This window comes from Notamacropus eugenii, chromosome 5 (genome assembly GCF_028372415.1).
Source record: "Notamacropus eugenii isolate mMacEug1 chromosome 5, mMacEug1.pri_v2, whole genome shotgun sequence".
Taxonomy (NCBI): domain Eukaryota; kingdom Metazoa; phylum Chordata; class Mammalia; order Diprotodontia; family Macropodidae; genus Notamacropus; species Notamacropus eugenii.
Window position 1 is genome coordinate 68,550,091 of NC_092876.1, and position 21,423 is coordinate 68,571,513.

General features: G+C 46.1%; 1 protein-coding gene across 3 annotated transcripts in view; it reads right to left on the bottom strand.

The window, feature by feature from the left end:
* Positions 1–331: 331 nt before the first annotated feature.
* WASF2 (WASP family member 2) overlaps positions 332–21,423 on the bottom strand; it is a 79,101-nt gene continuing 58,009 nt past the window's right edge. For all 3 annotated transcript variants that reach the window (XM_072609520.1, XM_072609521.1, XM_072609522.1), the window contains exons 3-9: positions 16,661–16,795; positions 16,000–16,153; positions 12,775–12,892; positions 11,745–11,875; positions 8,111–8,266; positions 3,286–3,806; positions 332–2,098 (exon numbers count right to left, since the gene is read on the bottom strand). In XM_072609520.1, the coding sequence (XP_072465621.1) occupies positions 1,941–2,098; positions 3,286–3,806; positions 8,111–8,266; positions 11,745–11,875; positions 12,775–12,892; positions 16,000–16,153; positions 16,661–16,795 (1,373 nt within the window). In that variant the 3' untranslated portion in view covers positions 332–1,940. The remainder of the gene's footprint in view (positions 2,099–3,285; positions 3,807–8,110; positions 8,267–11,744; positions 11,876–12,774; positions 12,893–15,999; positions 16,154–16,660; positions 16,796–21,423) is intronic.

Below are 21,423 nucleotides of genomic sequence, written 5' to 3' on the forward strand. Positions count from 1 at the left end.
CCCTTGGCAGCTGGGAGGCTGGCTCCACTGCCTGGACCATTTGAGGTCTGAGACAAATGCCCATTCTTATGCTTCCAAAATGCAGGCTGGGAAAAAGGCTGGGAAGCGGCTGCAGAGGCTGATAAACAGGGCGAGACCTGAGCTGAAGACCCCTGATCTTGTGGGGGGCACAAGGGGGGGGGAGACCACAGAGATGAGCTGAACTGCCACTCCTCAGCTCCATCCTCCCCCCCATCCTGGGATTCAAAGAAAAGGAAATACAGGAAAAGCAATAGGGGAAGACAGGCACAATCTCCTAGTGATTATACACACTCTCATCTAGCCAGAGGGGTTTCTGTGGGCTTTGGCAATCACTGCAACTATTGACTCTACTGGAGAGAGAGGCAGCCTGCTTCTCTTTGTTTCAATGCTCTGAAAACAGGAGAGGCATCATTCTGTGGGCTAGTTAGGTCAGAAGGGGGAACAAAGCCCTTACGAGGCCAGTTCTGCTTACTAGCACATCTGTGTTAATCTTGGGGAGGGGGACAGGGCTGGTACAGAGTGGGACAAGCCACCCACCAAATGGGGCTTGAAGACAAGGACAGAAGACACCTATCCTTTCACATCCCCCAGCCCCTGCTACTGACAGACCCCTTAAGGCAGCAGAGGCTATGATATGTAATTAGTAGACTCTTCCCTAAATTTGAGGAATTCAAACAGGTTAAAGGGAAGAAGAGCTATAAAAGACTTATCAAAAATTAATCTGGGCTGGGGCAATGCCTAGAATGCACGCAGAGAGGTCTACTGATCAGGGCAGGTGGTTCCAGATTATTGGACATCAGCATATATCCCCTAAGAATCTTTTCTTCTATCTAGCACAAAGCCTCAGACTGAACAGATCAGGATGAAAATTCTTACCCCTCTGAAAGCAATGTTAGGGACAAATCCCTGGATATTTGCTGTAACTGGAAGATCCCTAAAGTGGAGCTCAAGACCCGAGTTCTAGTCTCAGCTAGGCCCCGTGGGACCATGGACAAGTCCCAACCTCCCCCCCCCTTTCCTTTCCTAATTTGTAGGGGCTGGAGGGCAGGGAGGGGGCCAGGCCCCTGGGGCATGTCCTCCTGCACAGTCCTGTTTCCTCCTTGGTAGCACATGATTTGTTCCTTCTTGCCTCCTCAGTGTCACACAGAGGCAACAGCTAAACCTCCAGCTCTGCAAGCCTGGCACTGTCCTTCCTCATTGACACCTCTGGGGCTAGAGGGGGACTTCTGGAAAAGGCTCTTTGCCAGGTTTTGAAGTTATAGGACGTCCTTTCCCTCTCACAGTAAAAATGAAGGGGATGATTTCCGGGGTAGGGACCTAACAAAGTACAGAACAATCTCACTGGCATCAGGCTGGGCCTCCATACCCGCTCCATGAGAATAGTGGCAACGCTAGGTGACTCCGCTAGGTGGGTGGCCCTGCCTGGAAGTGAAGACCCTTGTGTGCCATGTGTGGCAGGGATCATGGAGAGGCCTGGCAATAGATGGTCCTGGAGAGTGTTTCATGCCATGCTAGCAGACAGGCAGAGGAGCTAGGGTCAGCACTACTCTGCCTCCTGCCCCAGGGCAGCAGCTGAGGTGAGACTGAGACCTCAAAGGCACAAGACGGGTTTAAAGTATCCCCAGGATGTCCACTGAAAGGCACTTTCTTCTACTTATGAAAGAAAACATAATCTAAAGTTGGTGCCAAGAAACAACTTAGCAAAAGGATGGAAAATGGGCCTCTCCAGACCAGAGGAGGAAGACCAATGAGGATGCTCTTGGTGACGTCACAGGCTGAAGGAACAGGGAGACAGGGAGAACACACCCGAGAGGGATGAAGAAAGCACTTGGGCGCGTCTTTGGTTATTGCAGGGAAGTTGGGCTCTTTTGGGGGGCTCAGGTGGAGGCACTAGGTGGAGACGGTGCTGCCAGACACGGTCAGTCGTACCACTCGTCCTCGTCAAACTCGGAGGAGTCATCCTCAGAGTCACTGTACTCAACCGCGATCCGCCGGGCCAGGATGGTGGCCACATCGTTGCCCACCACATCTCGCTTCTCCTGCTCCTGCTGCTCCTCCACCTTACGAAGCTGGAAGCCTGGCCCAAGAGAAAAGAGCAGAGCAGAGGGAATCAGTCAGGAGCTGGGGAAGCTTTGGCCCAGAGCACGAAAACCTCACTGGCCCTGAGGGGCCCCAGCAGGGCTGAGCAATGCCAGGGGAGGCCCCTGCAGGTCTAAGGTACAGGCAGGGGGAGTGGGGAAATAGAGGGAGAAAGAGAAAGACAGGGGGATAAAGGGAGAGAAAAGAAGAGAGGAAAGAGGGAGAAGAACAGGGGAAGGGGAGAAAAGAGAAGCTGGAAAAAGGGAGCAAAGGAGGGGGCGGGGGAAATAGGACAGAAGTGGAGGAAAAAAACCAAGGTAAACATTATAGCAAGGGTCAGAAGTAGCATCAACAATTACTTCAGCCTACCAGGAATTCCTCCTTTCACAGTTTCTTTACTCGGAAAGACTGACCCTCAGCTTCTCAGAGAACTGGCCATCTCCCACCATCCCACGGACAGCCAAATCACGTTAAACTGAATGTCATTTGTAACTGTGTAGAAGGCTATGTCTAAGTCCAGTCAATCTCTGGATAAAGCACTGTGTAGGTCTTATTTCTGTCCCTGGTAAACCATAAGCTTTTTGACAGCAAAGACCAGTTACTACCCGTGGATGGTGACCCCACTAAACATGGCTCTTACACTCTTCAGGGAGGTGCATTAGTGTTTGGTGACTTGACATAGCTAACTAGTCCAGGAAGGAGGCCCTGCCATGGGGCCTTCTTCAACATCACAAGGGAAAGAAATTCAAGTGGGAAAATCCAGCGATGTCAGTTTCTACCCTCTGAAGATCACAGATGCCACAGCAGAGCACAGAGCTAACAGGGTCCTCAATCCAACCCATGCCTGAACACCAACCCCTCTACAAGATCCCCATAAACTGGTCATCATTTTCTGGGTTAAAGTCTCCATACAAGGAGCTCACTACTTACTGAGGCAGCCCATTCTGCTTCTGGCCAGCTCTGAATGCCAGCAAGTTTGTCCTTATGCTGAGGTGAAATCCACCTCTCTTTAACTGGTGTCCGCTGTTCCTACTTTTGCTCTCTAAAACCCTTCCACACACTGCCCTCTGACAATACCAAAGGGCCCCAGCTCTTGAAGGCTGGGCTGCACCTTTTCTATGGGGAAGGCTAGAGAAATGCTACAAACAGACAAGGCACAGTGGCCCCAACACCAAACGGTTTTACCTTGCCGAATGGCTGAAAGTAAGTCACTTCGGGCATCATTCACAGGAGGCAAAGATGACTTGGGTTTGGATGTAGAGCCATCAGCAAGTGGCGGCGGTGGCGGGGCCAGCTGACCATCGCTGCCACTGAAAGGAAGGGGTGGAGGCCCAGGGGGAGGAGGAGGGGGAGGGGGTGGGGGGGCACCACCAGCTGGCTGAGCTAAAGGAGGAGGTGGTAAACAAGGGTAGTCAGCTGCTGGGGGTGGAGGTGGGGGAGGAGGGGCAGCAAAATCAGGGTGAGGGGGGAAAGATGGAGGAGAAGGAGGTGGTGGAGTCCCTGGAGATACAAATCCAACAGGCGGCGGTGGTGGTGGTGAGACTCCCGTCAATGGTGGTGGAGGTGGGGGAGCAGGAGGAGCAAAGCCTGGTCTGAGGCCAGGTGGGGAGCCAAGAGGCGGAGCTGGCGGTGGGTGGCTTGGACTGACAAGACTGGATCTTTTAGGTCCAGCTGAACCAGACCCTCTCTGATTGTCTGCCGGGTAGCTGTGGGAGAAAGAAAACAGAGACACTATCACTGTGAGATGGAATTGGAGAAGATGGCCTTTACGCTATCTTCAATTGAAGTTAATTTAGGGGAGACAAGAAAAGGAAATCTTAGGGACCCTCCTTTGCCCCCTGCTACTCTAAGTCTACCAGCTCTTACTGGCTTTCAGCTCTGTGGAAGACTTCTGTGGTCCCTGTTTCTGAAGAGACACATCATTCATTCAATCACCAACAAGGCATTATTCTATACAAATACTGATAAAACAAAAACGCTGTTCTCAAGGAATTTATACCTTATCCAGGGAAAAGATCCATCCACAAATGATCACAATATAAGGGAGTATATTTAGTCTAAAGCACAGGTTCAGGTAAAATGCAATAGGAAATCTGAGGGATGGAGGGAAGTATCCATTTCATTTGAGATGAGGCAGGAGACGAAGGCATGTGACAGGAAGGAGAGGCTGAGGAAACGAAGGAACGAAATCTGGGGTGGGCAGTGAAGGAAAGGGAAGATTTCAGCAGAGAGAGATGGAAGGAAAGTCTTTCCCAGGTATGGGGGAATAAGCAACAACAAAGGCATAGAGAAAGGAGAGAAGATGGGGGATAAAGGATAAATTTAGTTTAGCTGAAACAGAGTAGATATGAAGGAAAATTGTATACAAAGGCAGAAAAAAGACAGTGCCAGACTGGGGAGGCCTTGAATGCCAGAATCTGGAATTTCATCCTACAGACAACGAACAAGGAACCACTGAAGTTTTTTGAGTCAAATGACATTATGAGAAAAGGTTTAGAATGGAAGCAGTGAGATTAAATAGGAGCTCTCATAATAGTCTCAGTGAAAAGAGGTAAGGATCGAGATCAGAAAGACTGCCCTGAGATTTGAGAAAAGAGACAGATATAAGACATACTACAGACATACCTTTCTGGACAATGGATTGGATTTATTAAGTGGCGCAGAGGGAGGGGTCAAACGTTACCTAAAGTTGCCAGTCCGAGTGACTGGGAAAATGGGGTTATCAACAAGACTTGCAGCAGCAAGGCAGGTTTGGTGGGGAGAGTGAATTCAGCTTTGGATATGGTGACCCTGCCACCACTCAGGTGGAAGGGTAATCAGAATATGGGATTGGACTTTGGAGGAAAAGCTGGGGATAGACAAGACAAAGTAAGAAGATAGAAGACAAGATGATCAAGGCAAGAACCATAGTGGATGCCAACAATGAAAGGGTGACAGGAACATTAAGAACCAGCAAATGAAAGAGAAACAGATGAGTAGGCTTCCAAGGAAGTCAGGAGGAGGGGCAGGCCACAGGCTCAATTGTCACAAGTAGTTTGAAGAAAAACAAGACAGAGCTAAGACCACTGGCTCCAGTGATAAAGAAGCTGCTGGTGACCTTGGAGGACAAAAGTCAGTTTAGATGGAGCTAAAGAAGGACTAACTGAGTGGTAAGGAAGTGGTGGCAGCAAGAAGGGGCAGGTTAAGGGGAAGGGAGAGAGGGGAGAGAGCAAGCAAGGTCCCAGAGAAAATAGGGAAAATAGATTGAAAGGTAAAGGTGATAGGATGAGGAATGACAAGCAGGGCCAGGTCATCCTGCAAGGAAGGAGTGGAGGTATGAGGCCACTGAGAAGGCAAGAGGGTCAATGCACCAGAAAACTACATTCATTTACCAAAACCAGTTATGTAAACCTTCCTCAACTTGCATCCTCTGAACAAGAGTGCTCTTGGAAAAATCTACCCAGAGGAGAGTGGAAATGAGGAGCACCTCATCATTTGCTGGCTATTTGGGAAAAGATGCCTTTGAGAGGAAGAAATTCACAGTCTCTGGTTGCCATATCACTTGAAGAGCAAAAACTGAGTTTTAATGTTGAGGCTACTCGAGGACATTTAGTGCTGCCCCACTGAATATCTATCCCTGCTCAGTTAACAACATGGTGGTACATATAGAGAAACTACCAAAAAATGAGAAGACACTACAAGACAGGACCTCTGATAAAGCCAATTCTCCCACAAGAAAGGTTAGGTAAGAAAGAATCTGAATGAAAATACAAATCCTTTCCATGTCATGGACACAGTCTGTCCTTAATTAAAATCGCTCACATTCGCTCACGCTCACAGCAACGCTGATGGGGCCTGAAGGACAAGCTGACTGGCCAGATGTGAATGGGTTAGGAGATTCAGAACACAGTTCTGATTGGGCATTTCCTAAATCCTGCTCTGAAGAACCCAGAAGTGTCTATGGTGGGGACTGTTTCCCCCTCTGAAATATGAATATGAAACAGACTGCTGTATCATAATTCTTGTACAAAGAATTTTGGAAGGGGCAAAAGTGGACTTCATTTCAATTCACTTTACTCTAAATTTTACCTGAGCTCACAGTGCCAGATTTCTAAGATCAATGTTTATTCATTCTGCTTTACTACATCATTAGACAGTAAACCCCTTGAGGGCATGCACAGACCCAGACCTCAAGCACATTGCTCTATACACAAGAAGCACTTAAGTGTCCGATCAATAAAAATCTTCAAAGCAAACAAAGGAAGAACAGAGGCCTCAGCCTGAGCCAGTGACCAGGTAAGAAATGAAGACTTCAACCTAAAAGACAGAAAGGGAGCCAGGCTCAGAGTGATGGTGAAGGACATGATTCTCCTGAAATGAGACTAGTTCAGAGGATGTTTGTGGTCCTACCACCACAAATGGATTTTCCTTTGGGCATCATTTCTGTTCACACACTCCTTAGTGAAGCCTCCATTTGGGCCCTGTGTTGGCCACATAAATTCTCCGACATCGCAAAGGCCTGGCCTCCAGTAGGAGCTGGCAACAGATACGCCATTTCCATGCAGCAAAGTGATTTGGGATTAGTGAGTCAAAGAGTGAGGGAAGTGGGGTCTGACAAAAGGACCAAAGGATTTAAAGAGTTGTGGTTCTTCAAAACATTAGGACTGGAGCCTTCAATACATACTAATGTCCTATCAAACAAGATTCAAGGAGAAAATGTCTCTCTCATAGGCTCCTTCTAGGGAAGAAGGGAGCACATGGTGCATGGAGTAAATCCACAGTATCTCCAAACACCTTGTGTACCATTACTTTCAACATCCTCCTCCACAAATTTTTGCCAGAATGGCCGATAAATACCCAACAGACAGGTTTTGAGTGTCATCTCCTCTCCTTTTCCCTTCCCTACTTCTGTCAGAGATGCTACAAGCCATAAGATGGACAAGTGGCAATAGAAAAGAGAAGGTGAAAAAGTGAGGGATCGGGACTACCTCCAAACCCTGGGCTAACTGGTTAACTATCTGCTCAAAATTTCTTTGACAGTATTTATTTTAAGGCATTTTCCTTTATGTTGAGTTGAAGCTTAGAATTTGAGATTGATTAGCACAAGGCTTGACAAATTTGTTTTGAATCTAGGAGAGTAAACAGCAAATTATAAGAACCAGAGAAAAATGTCAGTGTTAAAGGAAAGAAAAAAAGGAAGGGTGGGGGAGGCTGTGGAGATAGAAGGGAGAGAGGGCAGAAGGAAAGCAATATGTTGCCACAAGACACTGATATCTCAACATTATTCTAAGAACAAAATTAGGCTTGTGAGAAGACTCAAAGTCACAGCATGGCCTAGAGGACTGAGCACAGGCCCGAGTCAGAAGAGCTTGGGCAAGTCATTTCTTTGAGACCCAATTTCCTCAGCTGGACTACTACATCTCATGGTACTGGTAAAGAAAGTGCTTTGTAAACTTTAAAGCATTATAAAAATGTGAAATATGATCACAACTAACACTTATATCATACTTTGAAGTTTTCAGAATCCTATCCATACGTTATTTTATTTAGGCTTCACAACAACCGAGATTATCACCTTTATTTTACAGAGAAGGACTGAGGCTCACAGAGATTGTGGTTTTCCCTTGGTAACATAGCCAGCAAGTACCTCCAGTGCTCCTGGCTCCATCCACTCTGCCAGACAATACACTCACTGCCCACAGGAAAGGCTCAGGGAGGCAATAAGCACACATGGCCAGGGACCAGATGCCTGGTCATGGGCCCATCTTCCTCCCTTCCCTCTCTGATCTGGAGCAGGTGTGTGGCCCTTGGAGGTTCCCTACTAACATCTAAAGCTATGGAATGGTCCACTTGAATAACTACAACAGCGACAACAAGGATAATGTCAAGATTTGCGAAGCGCTCCACCTTTCCGACTGGCGGCACCACTTAACCGCGCATGAGCTACATCCCAACGGGCTAACCTAGGCCCTGAGCTCTTCTCTGCTCTTCTCTGGGGCCGGCAGGTGATGAAGTGGGAAACATCATTTACCTGAACTCCACTGGTGGCGGCGGCAGGCTGTCATCAGGGAAAGAAGGAGAGGGCGGAGAGGTGGAGTCTGACTGGGGCGGAGGTGGGTAGCCACTTGTATCGACACTCTCTACGGAGCCAATGCTGCCATTCTGGTACACCAGGTTAGATGGATAACTAGAAAGAAACCCAACACCACAGATGTCATTTTCAAAGTTCAAAATGTTCTATTTTTCCTTTCTCAAAAGGAAACTTCTAGATGACCTCCAGGTGGGCAGTATCAGAAAGACATTTTAACAGGAAAACTCAAGGGTCAAACCCAATGAAAATGACCTCCAAAGCACTACCTCTACTTCTGCCTCAGAATGGAATGTAGTTTCATCATGCAACAGGTGAGTCACAGACTGATGCTGGGAAACCCTTCTGAGCTCTACTACTCTCTAAACTGGAAGTCCAGGCAGGGAATCTTGCCGAGGTTTCATGCACCTCCATACAGGGTCACAGATCTAGGGACTGGAAGGGAGCACAGTGGCCAACCAATCTCTCTCTCCATTGGCAGGTGAGGGCCCTGAGGCACAGGGAAATTCAAGGCCTTGCCCCAAGGCACACAAGTAGCTGGCATCAGAGGTGAGATTTGCACCTGAGCTCTGTGTGACTCCAGAGACAGTGTTCTTTCCACTGGACTTTCCTCAAGTAAATACAGAAATTCCAGCTTTATCTACTGCCTCTGGATTTGAATGGTATTATTAAAAGCATTTCACAGCACCAGAGGATTGATTTTAGAGCTGGGAAGAACCTTAGGGAGATCATCTTGCCAGGGCCTTCAATTTACAGATGAAGAAATGGAAGACCAGGGACTGTTAGTGATTTAAGAGAGGTCACGCTGTTAGGAAACTCATTGTTTTCCATGCTGTGACCTGGGAGAGCTCGACCTAAGAGAGAGCAAGATGTAAGAGAAAGAACACTGGACATAAAATGGAGAAGCAGGTTTGAATGCCTTCTCCGACATTCGGCAGACCCAGTACTGACATCTCTAAGCCCCAGACTTCCTCATTTGTATAATGGGACGAATATTATTCGTACTACCTACGTTGGATAGTTATTGCAGAAAAGTGCTCTGTAAACCTGAATACACAACACAGATGTGAATTATTTTATTATCTTATTTTGCTAAGCCCTCTACTTAAAGTGTTAAGTGAAATAGATGCCTAAGGCCTAAGGCCTGTCTTGTGGCCGAGGGCAAAAACTGAGCCGTGGAGGACAGCAAACACACAAAAATGTGACAGGCAAACAGCATAATTTTGTAGTCAGCAAACCTCTGAAATGATCAAAGGCCAAAGGAGGGTTTCCACTGGGAAACAGCAAAGAATGAACCTGAGCTGCTGAGAGGTAGTCAGATCCACATGCTTCCTGCCAGATCACAAGTTAAATAAAATGAGTTGCCAATTAAAATAAGAACCTATTTGGGTTCGCTCTACAAAACACTGCCCATGTCCCTTAACACCAGGCCTCAGGTGAACTGGCTTTTGGAAATAAAGTCAATTAGCCAGAGGCCCTAAATCATCATTCATCTACCCTATCCTACCTCATCACCACCTCTAACTGCACAGCTGCCTGGGACTTGCCCAAGACACAGACTTGAAGAAGACAGAAAGAGGCCATCACCATCACCATGATCCAGCTCACACATCTTAGGTGTTACTGCAAAAGTAGATCAACAAAAGTTATCACTAGGTTCACTTGGCCAGGAGTTTGGGGTAGTGAGTAAGGAAGACAAGGTCCAAACTTCAGCCTGCCCTCACACTTCAATAATCTATGGTTTCGTGGGTATATAAGTTCTTTTTCCACAGAAGCAGGCAAACATCCCTTATCCATACCAGAGCAGAGAGTCAGGAGTTGCTGTGGCCAAAACCTCATCACCTTGTTGTGGTCAATGCTCAGGTAATGAGCCTGAATTTGGTTAGGCTGGTCTTCAGACATCATACATAATTCATTACAGTTCTCTGAAGTTTGGAAGGCTCTGCAGGAATTTGGAGCCCCAGTGGAATAACCTTAAATAACCAGGGGTTGGGTCACTTGGGCAGCTAGGTGACATAAGTGTGCTGGGCCTGGAATCTGGAAGACTCATCTTCCTGAGTTCAAATCCAGCCTTTAACACTGACTAGCTGTGTGACCCAAAGCAAGTCACCTCATCCTTTTTGCCTCAGTTTCACCATCTGTAAAATGAGCATGGAGAAGGAAATGGCGAATCACTCTCTCCCCACGGGGGTCATGAAAAGTTGGACACAACTGAAATGACTGAACAACAATAGGTTGTTACTTAGGGACAATATGGAATGCTGTACTAAAGGCCTCAAACCTTCTGGATAATGGGAAGCAGGAAGCAAACTCCCCTCTCCCTCTGTCAATGAATGACCTTATCTTGGGTGTGTATGCTTCCAGCTACTCACCTCACAGGATGCTTGCTAAGGGAACCAGTTGGAACCAGAAAATGCAATGGTCATTTTTACTGGAAGGTGGCAGCTAATTGTTGTTGTTCAGTCATGCCTAACTCGTCATGACCTCATTTGCAGTTTTCTTGGCAGAGATACTGAAGTGATTTGCCATTTCCTTCTCCAGCTCATTTTACAGATGAGGGAACTGAGGCAAATGGAGTTAAATGACTTGCCCAAAGTCACACAGTTCGTAAGTGCTTGGGACCACATTCAAACTCAGAAAGATGAGTCTTCCTGACTCCAAGGTCAGTGTGTTATGCACTGGCATCACCTAGCTGCCAATTTCCGCATAGAGAAATTTTTTCCTCTTCCCATGCTTATCACTCTTTAAAACAAATCTCTTAATTTCAGGAAGAAAAATGTCAGGAGTGACAATTTTAAAACCCAAGGTTTCCAGAGCAGTCATCCCTAGAAGTGAGAACAACTCAAGCCTTTCCTTTTGTCACTCTGAGACACCCACCTGGTATGAGGGGGTTCGGCTCTGTGACAGCCAGGGTGTGACACACGGAGATGAAAAACGGAAAGGACACAATGGCTGGGCCTTCAAAGTCCCCAAGGTCAGAAACCTGACTTTCAACAGTGTGTGTGTGTGTGTGTGTGTGTGTGTGCACGCACGCACACGTGTGCACATATGTATGTGTCTGTGGGCAGAGCACACACACAAACACGCACACACACTTTGGTCCTGAAGAATGGGTCAGAACACTGTCCAACTTTCTGCAACAGGGACATTCAGTGTAAATCATGGCAGATTTACCTTCAGACCTTTCCCCCACCTCAGGGGTCAACATTCAGTCTTCTGGTCCCTCTCCCCAGTCAGACAAAGCCCAGCTCATGTTAGGTGGCAATGTTCTCCACCTGCTCTGCTTGGCTGTAGCTCTCCCCACCCCCTCACCAACTACCCAGCTCTGAGTCAAGGCAGGACTAGAGGGAGTTGCCCCCAGAATCATAAATCTGTGAAGATGCAAAGAGATCACACTACAGGGTCTTTAGATGCCTCAGTGTCACTACGATCAGGCGACTTCTCCCTGGCAAGGCCACTATGGCAGTAAAATCAGTGCTCTGAGCAAGACTCCTTCTGCCACTCTATGACACCCAAAGTGGGGTTAGAGTCACCCTGTAAAATTTCACCAACACTCCAGGTATTGGGGTTCACTCACCCTGAAGGTCCCAGTTTTTCTTTGGACTCCACAAATTCCTGTCCCATCTTCAGTTTCTCCCATTCTTCCTTACGGGTTTTGATTTTTCTTGGATTAACATTCCCTCTATTAGGATTATCCTTCTTCTCTTTCTGGAAAGAAAAAACAAAGCAAAGCCCAGGACTTTAGAAGACTCCAGGTATTGGTGACATTTGCTGAGCCTCAGGCCTACATCCATCTGTCTGGACAGCTAGCTACCTACCCATCTACATCCTCCACACACAACAGCATATAGACATATGTACAAAGTATGCTATAGAGGTTAGGGCATTTGCTGGATATCATGTTGTAGAAAGGCACTGGAACCAGGCACAAGAAACCTGGTTCTACTAACTCTGTAAAATGGGACTAATATTTGCACTCTCTACATGACATGAAAGTTACGAAGAAGGCGCTTTATAAACATGAAAGTGTCAAGTCCTAGAGAAATATGGGTTGTTATAATAATAAAAGTAAAAACAAGTGTCTCAGGATTAACTGTGCCCCCAGAGCTGATGGGAAGAGACAAGGAGCAGGCCTGAAGCAGCTCTCTGGGGCTATGTAGGGGGCCAATCCCATTGAACTTGCCAGAGGGCTTGTGCTCAGGCATCCCAGCAGACACACTACTGATGTCATGAGGCTACTCAGCTCACAAACAATGGATAGTAAGGAGGGAGGGACAAGAACCAGCTCTGAGGAAGACAGAGCCTTTCTCAGCAGTAAAGGGGTTAAGCTGTTCCTGTTTCAGAGCAACAGTGGGGGCCTTGTGTTACCTTCACCTTGGATAAAGAAGCTACCCAAGTGAAGGTGAATGGGCCAGTCCAGGCTTCTGTGTCCAGCAGAGTCAGGAAAAACAACACTGAAGAAAGAAGTTCACGTCTAAAGACTGACTGAATAAACTTGGCTGTTAATAGCGCTGGAATGACTTGTATCTTCCAATGGATTGTGCTTGGTAAAAGCTGCACCTGGCCTGAGCACTCCCTTATGGCCACCTCCCCTGCACTCCCCTTACCCTGTGTTTCCTCTTCTCTTTCATGATGTCCTTAGTGTCTTGAAGCATCTTCTCCTTCCAAAGATCAAAGAAGTACGATGGGTCTGTGTAGAATTTGAGCGCTTCTTTGCCATCATCTCTGAGACAGAAATAAAGAGAAGTGACTGTCAGTGGACAGACTCCCAACCAAATCCAACATCCCCAACACTTCCAAGCTAGAGGCAACATGAATGCTCACCTTGCATTCCTCTACCACTGGAGAACAGTCCTCTTTCTGTCACTTTTTAAATAGCTATTATCCTTAATTTCAAGGCCCAGTAGCCTAGAATCACTACCGGAGTTTTATCAAAAGCAGCAACTTTGATTTTGACACATGGAAGTCGGGGTGATATATTGTACGGCAACAAGTGGTGTGGATATCTCCCGTGACCTATCCAAGTGTGAGACCTACAGAGGAGAACTTGGTATCCCAGCAGACAAAGGAGACATAAACTACTCCCAGAATTCCCTAGACCTGTCCATGTGGTTTCACCACACACAACCCCCATTCACTTCAATTTCATACGCCCAAGAGACAGGAAGTATGATGTACAACAAGTGAAACATCCCAGAATGACCTGAGGTCATCTAGTCCAACCCATATCTGAATGGGAATTCCCTCTATAACAATTCTATGAAGTATTTGACAGTCTCTTCTCTAAAATGTCCAGTCAAAAGGAACTCACTGCCTTCTGAAGTAGGCAATTCTAGTTTTGGACAGATCTCACTTTTAGGAAGTTTTTCCTTACCCAACGCTGAAATTGGCTTCTCTATAACTTCCACTAATTGTTCCTCGTTCTGGCCTCAGGAGCCAGGCAGAACAAGTCTGATCCAGTCTTTTCCGTAAGAGCCCCTCTGATGCTCAGAAGCAGCTCTCACATCTCCCTGTAAGAGCTCTATTAAACATCTCTTGTATCTTCATCCAATCCTCACTGGGTAAAGCCTCTAGTCTCACTGATACTGTGGCCACATCCTTTTCTATAACTGACCAGCATCCTTTTAGTCACCAAAAGGACAATAAGAGGAGTCACAACCAATCTCCTAACCACAAAATTTAACTACCAATTCTAGTGGCATGTATGGGGATGTATGAAATGTCAATTACCAAATGTCCAAGTCTACGTCATCTGTATTAAAACTTACATCCCAGGCTGTTTTCCCTTCCCCTAGCACACATTTGGGGCCACTCTGCCGTGATGGTGTGCATTTAAGTAACAGAAATCCATTCTACTATTAGCTTAGGTCAAAAAAGAAAAGAATATTCCTAACAATTAAGAGATGTCCAAAAAAGTGGACTGGGCTGCCTGTGGAGGTGATGGTTTTCCTGTCTTGGGGGGATTTCAAGAGGCTATGTGATCACTTGTTACAGTGAGGATTCCTTTCAGGTACGGACACCAGATGATGCCATCTGAGGTTCCTTCTAACTCCATAATATTGCCAGGGAAGGGAAAAGAAGCCTAAATACAGAACAAATTACAAAAAATTACTTTTATATTTTTTGGTGTTTGGATTGGTCTTCTCTTAGACACAGGAGTCCTGAGTAGAATTCTGGTCTTGGGTCTGTGACTTACAACTCACTAGCTACAGTAGTCTGAGTGACCATCTAACCTCTCTCTGCACTTCAGTTTCCACTTCCATAAACTGTAGGTATAACAATACCTGTCTTGCCAACTTCGGAAAGTTACTGAAAAGATCAAATGAAATAATTCTGGTAAAAGTGCAAACTACAGAGCATTAAATGTAAGTCTGGTAGTACTCTATGTGTAAATAACGAAGAGTTGGCTAAAACTATGTAGAGCTGTGTATATTGAAAAGCAAAATCCCATTTTAAAAAGCTCTCTGGTGCTCCTCCTTTACCTAAACCCTTCAACAGTATATTGTGGCATCAAAAAGCAGGTAGCCCATCTCCCCCCCCCCGCCCTCCCAACCCAACCAACTGGCTAATGGGAGCTTTGAGCCTAAACCAAAAGCAGCACATCATAACCTGAAGTAATCCTTTACTGTTTGAGAAACTATAATGTCCCTAACTCCAGGCTCCCTAAATCAGGCCAGTGTCCTTGAGTTTTACAAGTACATACACACACTGCTGCTTTGCAGTACATCCATGTCTCACAGAAGACATCTGCCTCCAGCTATCTGTAATTACTTTTTACCTGTTCAAAAGATATTTATGGATGTGGGCAAGATAAATATTCGCATTCTTCCCCCTGCTTCGGTGCCTTCCTGCAAGATGCCAACACTATGAGACCGATGGAAGGAAAGGGCTTTATGCTGCCTATAGAGCTGTCTTCCATTTCAAGTCCCACCCCAAAGAGCAGACACACTCAGAGGGGGAAACTCTAGACAGGATGCTCAGAAACCAATCTGGCTGCACTTATTCCCTGTGTTCTAGCAGGTACCTCTCAGAGAACCCAGCAGTCAACTCCTTTAGCTAATCATTTCCACAGGGTTGTTATGATAACAGGAAATTTTAAACCCCAAAGTGTAATGTAAATGGGAGAAGGCAGAGAAGCAGGAGGACCCTCTTTGGTGTGGCCCAAGACAGCTCTATCTTATTTGTACCTAAATCTACTTATCCTAAGATTTCAGCACTAAGCTAGAAAAAGGAAGGCAGGAAGAGGTACAGAGGTAACCTGGGCTTGAATCTTAGATCTGGCCCTTATCAGCTGTGCAATCACAAGCAAGTCAGCTTTACCTCTCTAAGTCCCAATTTCCTAAGTCATAAAAGGGAATACTGATCATCTCTCCCAAAGCTGTGAGGAAGAAATGCTTTCTAAACTGTAAAAGGTTAGGGACAGGGACTGGCTCTGCAATCTCACGGATCTGAGGAATTCCCCAGGCCCAAATTCCTTGCAAGCTGGTCCCAGCTCTGCAGCTCATAGCTCTAGAAAGTCACCTGGGGCCCTTAAAGGTGAAGTGACTTGCCCAAGGTCACAACGTCAACTTTCTACCCACTACTCCAGGCTGCTTCAACAAAGGATTAGATGCCGTAAAGTGCTATATAAATCCATGTTATTATTAGAAATTTTTAAAGTGAAACCACAAAAATGAGTAAACCTTATACAGCCAGCTTCAGTTCTAGCTGCCTCTGGCTCCTCTCCAGTGGCGAGCAGTCTTTTGTTCTCTACAGCTAATCTAGTCCAGGAGACTAGATTCTCCATGGCTAACTCTTGGCTGCCACAAGGCTACTGATTAGGAAGCTGTTACCTGTATGAGGATAGATTGTTGAGGGGTGGAGGAGCATTACAAGTGTTATACGTTTCCAGGACAGGCACTGGGAGTGAGGCCCTGTCGAAAAGCTTCTGGTCTTGAGTGGTGGAGCTTTTGAAGGCCTTTCGGGTGTTAATCCCTTGCAGTGACACTGGGAGAAAATGAGAGGAAAGCATTAGAAAATGGAAGAACTCCAGTGAAGCAAACACTGACTGAGTCACGCCAGTCACTGAAGACCAAGCTGTTACATTTCTTTGCAGCAGCTGATTAGAGCCAGGTTCTTCTTCCCTGGCCCTCTGGGGAAGCCCCACAAGGCTGTCTGCAGCCCAGCCATTTCACAACTGAACAGAACGAGACAACACAGAGGTCTGCAACATGGCTGGCTCCAGCAGCATCTTCCTCAGGAGTCACTCCATTAGATCCTGCAAAGTCTCTTTACAGAAGCAGATCATGGGGAGAAGCGGATGGGGCAGGGGGGTGGGATCTGCTGAACTAAAGAGGTCTCAGCACCCCTGCCTAGCCAGTGCCATTTCAAAATAAAATGCCACAGATTTTTGGAACTTTCCCCCTCCTCCACCTTTCTAGAAATCAGAAAAAGAAAAAGCTTGGCATGGCACTCCTCAGCTGGGCACGCAAGTGCTGAGCTCAGCTTCCTTACCTTCTTCCTCCTTGGGATCCAGCTGAGTGACTTTAACTTGTAGGCGGTCAACCCTCTCAGCTAGAGAGCTCATCCGGAAGGCAAAGGTATTTGCCTGGGTAAAGATCTCTCCAAAAATGTCTTCTGCAAATTTACCTAGAAACAGCAGAGGAATCAGGTTACAAATGAACAAGTCATTCTGCATGTATCTATCTATCACAATGCTGCCTGCCACTGCCTATGAAGGCTAGCCAGTGTAGACTGAGATCACCCCCACCGCGTGGGCAGCAAGCAGATGTTCTAAAACTAATGGAGCCTTCTGGGCAATCTCTAAGCAAGTCATAAAACTCAAAGCAAACTGGAGAAACTCTAAAGAATTAAGAGAATGGGAAGAGTTGACACTGAAAGGCCTGAGAGCCAACTGCATGCCTGCACATTCTATTTGACTCTTACTACCTTGTTGCTGCTACTGAAAGAAAAAAGTTTGATGAAGACAGTTATCAAGAGGTCCTTAGTATGCAAAACTGGAAGTAGCTTGCTCAATAACCCTCAAAAGTACATCAGACAGGGCCAAGAGTGTATATACCAACACAATTCAATGTACAATTTCCCCTAATCGGTGAAATTTGGATTTTATAATTTAGCATGCTGCAGAGCATTCCTTCAAATCTGCATCCCAATGAATAAAAGTTGGTATGTTCCCTGAAAAACAGCATACCAGTGATCAATCTCTGGTCTTTTTTTCTCCCTCTTAAAAAGAAATAGGCTTCCTTCCTTTAAAATCTTGGACCTAAGAAGGGTCTGCAACCAGAGAAACAAAATGGCACTTTAATGCTGCCTCCATCCTGTCACTCCAAGTCTCTGTCACACACACACACACACACACACACACACCCCACACACACATGCGCACACCCCCTTATTACGAATGAGAAGTCATGGAGAAAAATGGTGATGCCTTTTAAATACATTACTCCAGCAAAATCCAAGGGTAAGGCAGAATAAAAGTGACCGGAAACAAATGAGAAGTGACAATTACTTTGGTGACTGTCCAAAGTACAAGCTCCAGATCTTAGCTTTTAAATGATATTCTATACAAGTTCAAAGTCCAGCAGAAAAATCAGTCAAAAAGGAGCTAAACTACATCTTTAGAGTGAACTCACTTTGCCTATATAACCTCAAGGTAAGAAGACTAATCAAGCACAAGTTCAGAATTGCTGGAGAACTCAACTCAACAAAGGGTTTCTAACTTAGCAAGGAACAAGTTCTTGCATCCTGAATTAGTCTGGGGGTCTAAACAACCGTGGCAAGCTGCCAGGCTCAAAGATCTCAAATCAGGCTAACAGTCAGCATTTTGGCAAAGCAAACTGCAGAGTTAAGGACTGTGCCTGATCCCTGTCTAGAAAATGGCTAAGTTCCATAAAATCCACATTGTATGGGCTCCTTCAGGTAATGGAAAATTGTAATTAGAAGGCTAAAACGCAGAAATAAGCAACTATATGACCATAGCTGTTACCCATACAACTGTCCAAACTCTGCCCTCATCAAAAAATAAAAAATTAAAAAACCAGAACAAAAAACCCAAACCCCTCCAACCTTAACCCCTGGGACCCCAAGGTCTGTGTGCTAATCAGCTGAGCTCACTGCCTCCTAGTGGGTCTCCCAGTTTCAAGGCTTTCCCCACTCCAGATCAAGCAGGTCTGACTTATTCAGTAAGTACCAGCGCTACCCTATCCCTGCCAGGATCAAACACACAATCCTTCATAATACCCCCTCCTCGACACTCCTCTAATCACCTTCCACCTTCCTATACCCCATGAACTCTGAGACCCAGTGACACATCTCTCTGCTGTTCCTATCTCCTGTCTCTGGCTGCCCTCTGTGCCGGGAAATTCTCCTTTTCCTCACCTCCATCTTGTGGCCTCCCGAGCATCAAGTCCCAGCTAAAATATCTTCTTCTCCAGGAAGCCCTTCCTGAGTACTCTTACTGCCAGTGCCTTCCTTTTACTGATGATCTCCAAATTATCCTGTCTCTAGTTTGTTTGTACAGAATTGCTGGCAAGCTATTTCCCCCATTGGACTGTGAACTCCTGGAGTGGGGGCCTCTCTTCGGCCTTTATTTGTGTCCCTGGTGTTTAGTAGTGTACATGGTAGGTGCTTAATAAATGTTTACTGATTTCTTGAGCCAATATGAGCTATCAGGTTAGCTAGGATTTTCCTGCTCTCAAAAAGGAAAAAGTGGTTGGGGTTTGGGAAGATGGTAGAGGAGGAAGAGAATACTACTATATCATTATAGTATTTACATCTAAGACTGATACAGAAGGCAAAGCCTGGCAGAGAATTAGAATTAGAATCAGAATCAGAATCCTTAGGTCACACAATACTGGCACGTCTGTGACAAAAGCAAAATATGAAGGACCTAAGGCTTGAGAGTTTTCAAATGTAACTCCAACTACCATTTAACTCTCAAGAGCCAACTTTCAAAAAAAAATGCTGATACTTGGTAAATGAAGAGAAAACCAAAATTAGCAATTCATTCATTCATTCATTCATTCATTCATTCATTCATTCATTCATTCAGTGATCAAGATAGATGGTTCAATCAGCCCTATGTCAAACATCAGATCTGAGTCTCCTACAGTTGACAGTACCCTACAATACTTAAAGGGTTTTGCCACAAGTCCAATTTCATCAGGATTTGTCCTGGGTCCTAACTAGCCAATAAGCTAACAAAGATGCGTTAAAAAAAAAAAGGTAGCCACAACTACCATAATTATTCAAAATAGTGCAACCAACTATAAAGACTGCTGATCATACACACTAATGGGGCAAACAGTGGGTCCTGTGGGTCAGCTACGGAAGCAAGATTATGGAATTTGGAGTCCTGTTCTTTAATAGTTAACCCAATTAAAATTTCTCTATCAGATGCAGCAGATCTCATTAGAGTGCAGTGCTTACTGAGGCCAAACTCATGGATTTGATTCTTGTGTAGACCATTTAGCTTCACAGTGAAGAAAAACACTACTCAGGGCCAAGACTATATCCTTTGCCTGGCCAAGTCTCATAAATGCATCCTGCTGGTCACAAGGGGGAGGGGCTGAGCAAGTACGGATGGCTCTGTGTAACCCGGCCATCCCCACACCAATGGGAAAACAAATGCAAAGCACATGTGGTATTTGCTTTCAGTGAAGCAGCCTAGTGCAGTGAAATGAGCAAGAGGCCAGGGATCAGGAAGCCAGTGTTTGTGGGCCAGTTCTGCCTCTTACACACTGGATGACTTGGGACAAGTCACAACCTCTCAGGGGCTCTACACCCTCCTCTGCAAATGAGACTGGCCCAGATGGTCTCAAACGTTCCTTCAAGGTATAATATTCTATTACTCCAAGTGAGAGTCACATATCTCATTGTTCACCAGGGCAGCCCACACGGAGCAAGGTCATCAGCAGATAGCAGGACACATGGGAGCCACACTGTAACCAGGCCAAGCCCAGGCTTTCCATTTCCCCAAGTCCAGTATCTGTTCGGCCTTCTCAGTGCCATGATGCCTTTAAGACCAGGTAAAGCTCTCGGCCGCTTTGCAGCATGCTCCTCTTTACAAGCATTTTGTACCTCCGGGCAATGTTCCTTTGTGTAAAGCAAGGAGTCAAGGTTCCATATCTTTCCTAGGCCCCACCCATAGCTTCCTAAGCCCCCCATCAACTGAAGTCACCCCTGGGTGAGATGACAGCTTAGGAATCTCAGAGCTCACAGATCACCTGAACACAGAGCAGGGTCTCTGCAGGCAGGACCTCTTACTATCAGGGGGAACACAGGCTTTACTAACATTTCAGGCCCTCACCCATGGTCCTGATGCAGTGGGAGGGGTATCTGCAATGATTCATGAAGATGTGTTTGCTAAGAGAGATGACCAAAATGGCATTTCAACTGAGGTATTCATGGGAGCAGTAGTGGCACCAGACAACTGCAAAGCCTATCAAAACACTTGCCACTCCCAGATCGTGGTATCAAGCAAACAGTAGATTTAGAATGAAATCTGAATCATATGTATGCATGCATGCTTCCATCCCACCCAAGGCAAGATTCATTCAATTCTGCCAATCAAGAAAATGAAATAAAAGTGACAATCAAGGTGTTTTTCCCTCAACCTCAGATCAGACAGGGTTTGACAGAGGACTAGCTGTAGATACAATTTGCATTACCACATATAGCTTGCAAAACTCTTAACACTCCCCAGAGACTGCAAAAGTAATTTGTACCCTTAACTTTCAGACCTTAGGGCCTATGACACAGGGTGGCTGAGACAGGTCAAATCTGTGTGTGTAGGAGAGGGAGGGGAGAGAAGAAAAAAGAGTGAGAGAGAAAGAAGAGAGAGCCATTGAGATTGCACAAGCCAGTACACAAGCTGACTTTCTACCTCAGTGAAAGGGAGGGGAAGGGAAACAAAGAGATGAGGACAATGGGAACATCTGAGGCTTCAATAGAGTCAGGCTCCATCAAACAGCTCTTGCAATCCCAGGCACACTCTCCGACCCAAGATGCCACTCTGTGAACCTCCCACTTTCTACACAGAATTCTGCTCTGTCATTCCATCTGCAATCCTGCTGCAGCCCTTCCTACCACCCTGCCCACGGATGTCTTCTGAAACAGGTGGGGTGATGAAGGTTGGGGAGGGGGGGGAGGCAGGAAAAAGAAGGGAAGGGGGTGGCACTGAAGAGAGGACTGAAAGGAAGAAATCTGTACTCAAAAGGAACTCTCTTTTGGGGGGAAAATAAATATATATTTGC